The sequence below is a fragment of the Acanthisitta chloris genome, unplaced genomic scaffold (genome assembly GCF_000695815.1).
Source record: "Acanthisitta chloris isolate BGI_N310 unplaced genomic scaffold, ASM69581v1 scaffold3910, whole genome shotgun sequence".
Taxonomy (NCBI): domain Eukaryota; kingdom Metazoa; phylum Chordata; class Aves; order Passeriformes; family Acanthisittidae; genus Acanthisitta; species Acanthisitta chloris.
The window spans coordinates 82,549-89,918 of NW_008650905.1; the positions used below are offsets into that span (position 1 = coordinate 82,549).

Genomic DNA, 7,370 nt, shown 5'->3' on the forward strand with positions numbered 1-7,370 from the left:
ATGCGCACCTTGATCGCATAGAGAGTTGTGATCTCAATGGGAAGCTGCGGCAAGTGTTGGTCAGCCAGGTGGCACATCCCTTTGCTCTCACTCAGGTGAGAAGATTTTCCTGCTGCCACTGTTCTCCCTGATTTGTTGATGAGTTTGGATAGTGGAGTTTGGGGACAGGGAAGTGTTACAGTCTGGGGAAATCAAAATGGCTGAGGGGATAGTACTAAAATTTTCTCTGGAGCTAACAAAGGAAGTTTGTCTGAACTCCTCTGGAGTGTAGTCATCTTCTGATAAGAGGGGATGGGTTTGAAGAGGCCTGTGTTTTGGGCCTTCTGCCACTGGGATTTGTTTTTTATGGGTGTCTTGTGTCTAATGGCTAAACATGCTAATGGCTGTGATTTTTCTTTGCTGTCTCTCTGAGCAGCAGGATAGATGGATATACTGGACTGACTGGCAAACGAAGTCTATCCAGAGAGTGGACAAATACTCTGGGCGGAACAAAGAGACAGTCCTAGCCAATGTTGAGGGATTGATGGATATCATTGTGGTTTCCCCTCAGAGACAGACAGGTAAATAGGAGGACCTTGATTCAGGCAAGTGCTGATTGTAGACAAAAGGAACTGTGGAACTACCGTGCTGTTGTGGATGGCAAGTGAGGATGACATTCTTTCTTAAACTTTTTAGTCAAGTACATCTTAATGGTGTTCTGTGAGAGCTTTGATTAGCAAATGTCACTTTCTGTTGTTCACCTGACATGGTATTAAAACGGAAGAGTCATAGAATCATAGAGTTTTAGGGGTTGGAATGGATCTTACAGATCATTTAGTCCCAACGCCCCCTGCCATGGGCAGGGACACCTCTCCCCTAGACCAGGTTGCTCAAGGCTTCATCCAACCTGAATTTGAACACTGCCAGGGTTGGGGCACCACTACCTCCCAGGGCAACCTGTTCCAGTTTAATCTGTGCAATTGGGTTGACTGGGCTTCTATCTAATGATTTCCAGTGCTTTCCTTTCAAGACTGCCCTCATCCTATCAGTGTCTGGCTATTGTCATCATTTTCTTAGCAGTCAGACGAAGGGCATGTGCCAGAACATAGTAACTTGCTGGATTTCTAGGAAGTGTCTCTGGCTGAGCAGCAGAAACGTTGCTACCTGGTCAGATGCAACATGTTTAGAAAATTCTTTGTTCCTTTCAGGTACTAATGCTTGTGGAGTGAACAATGGAGGTTGCACTCACCTCTGCTTTGCCAGGGCTTCTGATTTTGTCTGCGCATGTCCAGACGAACCGGATGGGCGGCCCTGTTCTACTAGTGAGTTTACTGATTGTCACTTGGGTAGTCGCTTCCATATGTGAGCCACTGCTACTGCTTATGCAGTGGCAACCAGAGCAGCTGAGGCTCTCCAGTGTAGAAAAACATAGACTGGAGGTACGGCAGGTGCTTGTGAGCAATAGAGCCACCTTCTGTCTTTTCTGTTAACAGATCAGGTTTGAAATGGAAAAGCTGCTCATATAGGCCATTCCAAAACTCTCTATAGCTTATCAGACTTGTTCATCTGTCCCACAAAGTTGGGGTCCTAGTTATTTTACTTTTTTTTTTTCTAGTTCCTGGTGTGGTGCCCCCTGGTCCTGAACCAACCAGTGTAAGTGAGAGAAGTCAAACACCACCTGACAGATTAGGTACCTTAACAATCAAACCTCTCACATCTCTGGAAGAAGCGGAAAGAAAGTAAGTGCTCTTGTTCTCTTGAAATTGGGGTGTTAAAGTCACAGCTTTTGCAAGGTGCCACATGCCAACCCCCATCTGGTTGTCATCATCCAAATGTACCTCTCCCTAGCCAAAAGAGACTATCCCAGCTCCAGACTTCTGTTCTTAGTGGGGAAAACCATTATGTAAAAGAATGCAGAACACTGTTGAGCTGGCAAAAATGAGGTGCAGAATCTTTCTGTCTGTTCTATTGAAATGTGTCTCTAGGCTGACTGTACTGAAATGATAAAATCCTACTTAGACCATTCATTTGACTGATTTTTGATCTCCTAATTTTGAGAACTTATTTCTGAACGGAGGACAGGAGAGTCTGTTGCTTTAATTCACTGAAACATCTCAGACCTGACCCAGGCATCTGAGGAAGTGGTTCTGCCCTGCCTACAAAGGTATAGTTTGCTTGGAGCAGAACACAACCTTTGCAGCTCTTAACAGTTAAGTTACAATGCAGGTAGTTAAGAGACTTTTTACCTGCTAAATCCCTACAGCCTGCTATTTATACAGCCCAGCAAAAAATGTATGTTCTACATTATGTGGCTGATATGTTTACAAGGCAAAGCTTCCTCTTTGTTGAGTATGATTTATTGGACAGAAAGGTCTTTATGCTGACTCTGAGATGTTTTGATTTTTGCTTCAGCACTGATGCTGAAATTTGTTTTCCAATAGATAAATGTGTACACCTGTGTACCTGAGAAGGGGATCTGAAATGGCTTGGATATAAAGATATTGCAGATCTATAATTGATATATACATGCACACCCCCTATATATCATAGAATTTTAGGGGTTGGAATGGACCTTACAGATCATCTGGTCCCAACCCCCTGCCCATGGGCAGGGATACCTCCTCACTAGACCAGGATGCTCAAGGCCTCATCCAGCCTAGCTTTGAACACTGCCAGGGCTGGGGCATCCACTACCTCCCTGGGCAACCTGTTCCAGTGTCCCACCACCATCACAGAAAAAAGCTTTTTCCTAATATCTAACGTAAATTTCCCCTCTTTCAGTTTGTACCCATTTCCCCTTATCCTGTCACTGCAACACCTAACAAAGAGTCCCTCTTCAGCTTACCTGTAGCCCCTTCAAATACTGGCAGGCTGCTATGAGGTTCTCCATGCAACCTTCTCTACTCTAGGCTGAACAGTCCCAACTTCCTCAGCCTGTCTTCACAGGGGAGAAAGTTATATATGCATATGGTTCTCTCTTCTCCGGATACAGAAGAATACTGAAGAAAGACCTCTGTTGTTGAGCTGGAAATGGAAGGGATATCAGTGCTAGCCCATTCCATCCTGGTTTTTGATACCTTTGATAACGTTGTTTCTACTTTCAGTAACTAACTATCCTTCTGCCATTCAGCTGCTCTGACAAAGATGCTAGGCGAGGCTTGTGTACTCATGCCAACGAGGCAGTATTGGCTACCATGGGTGAGTTCCTTCTCTTTAACTCTTCTCCACCAGGGTTGTTCCTCCAGATGTGCCCAGGGCATTCCAGTCCATAGTGTCTGAAACTCAAATTTCTGAAACTCAGACCTGAATTACTCAAATGCCCTCTGAGCAGAGCAAGTGCCTCTAAGGATGAACATCAGCCATTAGCCTATATGGGGACTTTACCAAATGACACTTTGGTCTGAAGAGTAGTTCTGTTTTCTTTCATCTCACACCTCATCCATTGGGCTCTGTCCATTAATGATACTCTTCTTCACTGTCCCCTTTAGGTTTAGTTGAAAATGGTCGACTAGGGTAATTGTTTCCCACAGCAGGAGTAACCTGTCAACAAGGGGGTCTAACTCGTCTTTGTCCAACCCCATAACAAGCTTCTTGGTTTGCTGGGGCCTGGGTGGGAGGAAGGGTTGTCATGTTTGGTTTCATATGAAGCCAAACAAAACCCTCTGCTAAACCTTGGTGTGCTGACACTTTACATACTTCTGAATGGGTAAAATCACTTCATTAAGCATTACACCAAGGTCAGTATTATCCAGTGAAAGTTAAGATGAGTGCATTAATTGCCCTTGGTGTTCACTTCCAGGAGAAGGACTGCATGTCAGCTACATTATTGGAGGTCTTCTCAGCATCTTGTTTATTTTGCTGCTTATTGCTGCTTTAATTATATACAGGTAAGCAATCTTTTCCCCTCTTTCCTGGCTAATAGTAAAACCTAGGGTTGTAGGAGAAGAAAGCTCCTGAAAGCACTTAATCTTTCTTTATTGTAATTTACAATCCCTTTGTTCTCCATTGAAAGCAGTGCATGATGATTTTATTTGCAATGTTTGAGTCTTGTGCCTCTGAGGTGTTGGGAACTGCAGTTCTATTATTTGAAGCCTTATTGGCTAAATTTTCTGCAGAGAACTTGTGAGTTATGGACTGGGATATGAGATAATTCATATCTCAGTAAATGTATGAGCTCATTTGCTTTCTGCCAGATTAGCTTCACCAGTTCCTGCCAGTATAGCTCTTGTGGTTACATGGCAGTGCCTTGCTGTACTGGTAGCTAGTAAATGGACTAGTAGCTGAAGAGCCAGGTGAAGCCAGCATCCTCTCTTTGAGGGACAGTGAAGGTTACTAGAACTTTCCGCTTGCTGAGCACTCAGGAACTTTGGATTCTGGCAGTAGGGCCCTGTGTTTTGTCTGACAGCTCTCTCTTTCTCTCTCTCTCTCCCTCTCTCTCTCTAGGCATAATAAGTCTAAGTTCACGGATCCTGGCTTGGGCAACCTAACCTACAGTAATCCCTCGTATCGGACATCTACCCAGGAGGTGAAGATTGAATCAATTCCCAAACCAGCCATGTACAACCAGCTGTGCTATAAGAAAGAGGTAAGAGCTGCTACTAAGGACATGGGAGCCCAGCTCAAGCTGGTGTTGAGTATTACAGGCCTCAGAATGTGAAAATGTTGCAACTTGTCAGCATTTGCTTCTAGGACATAGGAGGACAGCTTCAGTGAATTGTTCAGACTGCTATGGAGATCAACCAGCAGCACTTCCTCCCTAGTGAGCTGTAGTGAATTAGATGTGTCTTTAGCTCTCTGCTTCTTCCCCACTCCCACAGTGTCTTGTATTTCATTTGCATTGGGTGCTGGGCCTCAAAGCACATGAGTCAATTGGAATTGTCTTCCTTGGATACAGGTCCTGGTTAGTGTCACACCACATTTGCTTTGGACAGTCACCAGGGCAACCAGGCAGCCAGAAGTGGTTTGGTAACAGGAATGTGGCTCCTAACTGTGTACTGCCTGGAAGGGGTGGGATAGGGAGAGAACTGGAGTCTTTATTAAATAGAGCAATTTAAAGGCCCTTCAGAGGTCTGCACTTTGTGCCACAGGATGGAAACGGTTAATATGATGTCTTGCAGCACTTAGTTTCTCCTCTGTTTTCTCCTCAGAAGTTTTCTTATCACTCAGATAGCTTCTCATCTTCCCTCTTCTGATTTCCACCCACATCCTCATGTAAGGTATCACAAGTCTATGTGTTTGATCCTGCCTCCCTCACTTAAGCTCTGTTGTGTGGCTTAAGCGCTGTCCCATACTAATTGCTCTTTCTTGTTTCCCCCTCACCGCTTAAACCAGCTCTGCTGTCTGTCAGGAAAGTATAATTAATTTTCTATGGCAGATTATTTGGTCTTGGCTCTGACTACCCATACTCTGTATATGAGATTTGAAAAAGATAGTTTCTGTAGGACTATTTATGATAATCTGTTAGATCACTTAGTTGCTCTAGGAAGCATCACAGCAAGACTTATACAGGGGAGAGTTTGCCCTGGCTTTGTTTTTCAGAGGTAGTATCCAATAGATTTCCCAAATTTTCATGCCATTTTAGCCTTATCTACTAAGGATAATCCAGGATTATTTATCTGGGAATCTAAGTCCTTTCCACTTTTCTCTTAATTATGATGCTCCTAGATGTATCCAGATGTATATTTCCCCACCCCCTCCCGTTTCTCCTCAGGGATAGATCAGATGTTCTAATGCTCCTTATTTGTCAGTGAGCCAAGTTAGACAGATTTCACTGCTTTAATTTCAGTGTGGTCCCTTTAGTTTCTGATTAAAGGGTTTTGTTGTTTCCCTTTAATCTCCTTCCGCTGTATCACTGTGAGACTTGAACTCAACAGTAGTATTCCAGCTGAGAGGCAAATCTAGAATGCCTTAGGTGTAAAGATATTGCACACCTAGAATTGATTCCCTGCCTACTTTACCATGAGGTTTTCTCTCTGTTCCTGCTTTCCATTTTGTTTGGTGAGTTTTTTCTTCCTTTTTAGCGTTGGAACACTTGTAGAGTGTTCTTACTCTGTGCTTTCAGGGAATATGTATACTTGAATTAGAAGAGCGAGCTCATCCTCATTCCCCTTCCATGATTTGAAGGCTCAGTGAGTTTGGAATGAGAGCAGGGAGGATTAGTCTAGGGGTGGTAAAGAACCAAAGGGAAACTTAAATTGAGTTCTGCCATTGTGGCAGTTAAAGAGAATGGCTGTTTACATGGAGGTCCAACCTTTTGTCTGCTTCACTGTCTTCATTTCAGCTCTACATTGCCCTTTGCCATATTTTTCCATAGATATATTTTTTCATTCATGTCTCTGCTCCCTAGACTGGTCCTGACCACAGCTACACTAAGGAGAAGATCAAGATTGTGGAGGGGATATGCCTTTTATCCAATGATGATTCCGAGTGGGATGACCTTAAGCAGATCCGGAGTTCCCGAGGAGGGATCCTGCGGGACCACGTCTGCATGAAGACTGACACGGTCTCTATCCAGGCTAGTTCTGGTTCACTGGATGACACCGAAACTGAGCAGCTGCTACAGGAAGAACAGTCAGAATGCAGCAGTGTTAATACAACAGCAGCCACCCCTGAACGACGTGGCTCGCTCCCAGACACAGGGTGGAAGCACCAACGCAAGCCCTCCACAGAGAGCGAGGTCTAAAGTACACGTGACTTTGGAAACGCTTGTACCCTCCCTACCCTCTGCTCTGCACAAAAAAAGACAGGACTCTGCCTGCTAGGCAAAGAAGGGCACAGAGACCAACCTCTCACACAGAGGGGCCCGAGACTGTGACTGCCTTTCAGCAAGGAGCTTGGGCAGCTGTGTTGTTGTGGTTGGAGAGGGAGGATGGGTGGCTTGGAACCCAGACACCCTTTTGACTCATTTTCACTGTCTGTGGTTTATTTATATGTTCCCTTTTCCTGGAAGCTGCCACATTAACTTTTGCAGTGACTCCTCTGGCCTGAATCTGGTTCAGAGTTTGTATTCCTTGGCAACCTGCAAGTCCTGTGCCATCCAGCTCACAGTCAATGCCCATGAAGAGAGCAGAGCTGCCTCATTGCTGGCTCATGGTCACAGAAGTACCCCTAGTCATTCCAGCACTAGCAGCACTCTTTGAGGCTTTGTATTGAGGGGTCTCTGACTTAAGAGAGGTCTTGGTATAGATCGGGTATACTTTGGGGCTCAGGAGGACACTGACACAGCATCAGGTCACTTTTTAAAGGCATAAAGAGGGTAACCAGTTGCCATGACTCACTTTGTGAAAGCATCACTGCTTACTTTCACATCTGCTACTAGAAACTTTAAGGAATGCTCAGATTGGAGCATTGTGTCTGTTGCTGGCAGTGGACACTGCTTCTGTTCTCCCCTT

General features: G+C 44.7%; 1 protein-coding gene across 1 annotated transcript in view; it reads left to right on the forward strand.

Annotated features, from left to right (window-relative positions):
* The window catches only part of LRP4 (low density lipoprotein receptor-related protein 4), a gene marked incomplete at its 5' end in the record, with an annotated part of 41,280 nt that extends 34,321 nt beyond the window's left edge, over window positions 1–6,959 (forward strand). Inside the window, 8 exons of the mRNA XM_009070625.1 lie at window positions 1–95; window positions 416–560; window positions 1,188–1,301; window positions 1,595–1,718; window positions 3,110–3,177; window positions 3,779–3,866; window positions 4,423–4,564; window positions 6,326–6,959. The exon at window positions 1–95 is cut by the window's left edge and continues 13 nt beyond it. Coding sequence (XP_009068873.1) covers window positions 1–95; window positions 416–560; window positions 1,188–1,301; window positions 1,595–1,718; window positions 3,110–3,177; window positions 3,779–3,866; window positions 4,423–4,564; window positions 6,326–6,661 — 1,112 coding nt within the window. The remainder of the gene's footprint in view (window positions 96–415; window positions 561–1,187; window positions 1,302–1,594; window positions 1,719–3,109; window positions 3,178–3,778; window positions 3,867–4,422; window positions 4,565–6,325) is intronic.
* Window positions 6,960–7,370: the final 411 nt, after the last annotated feature.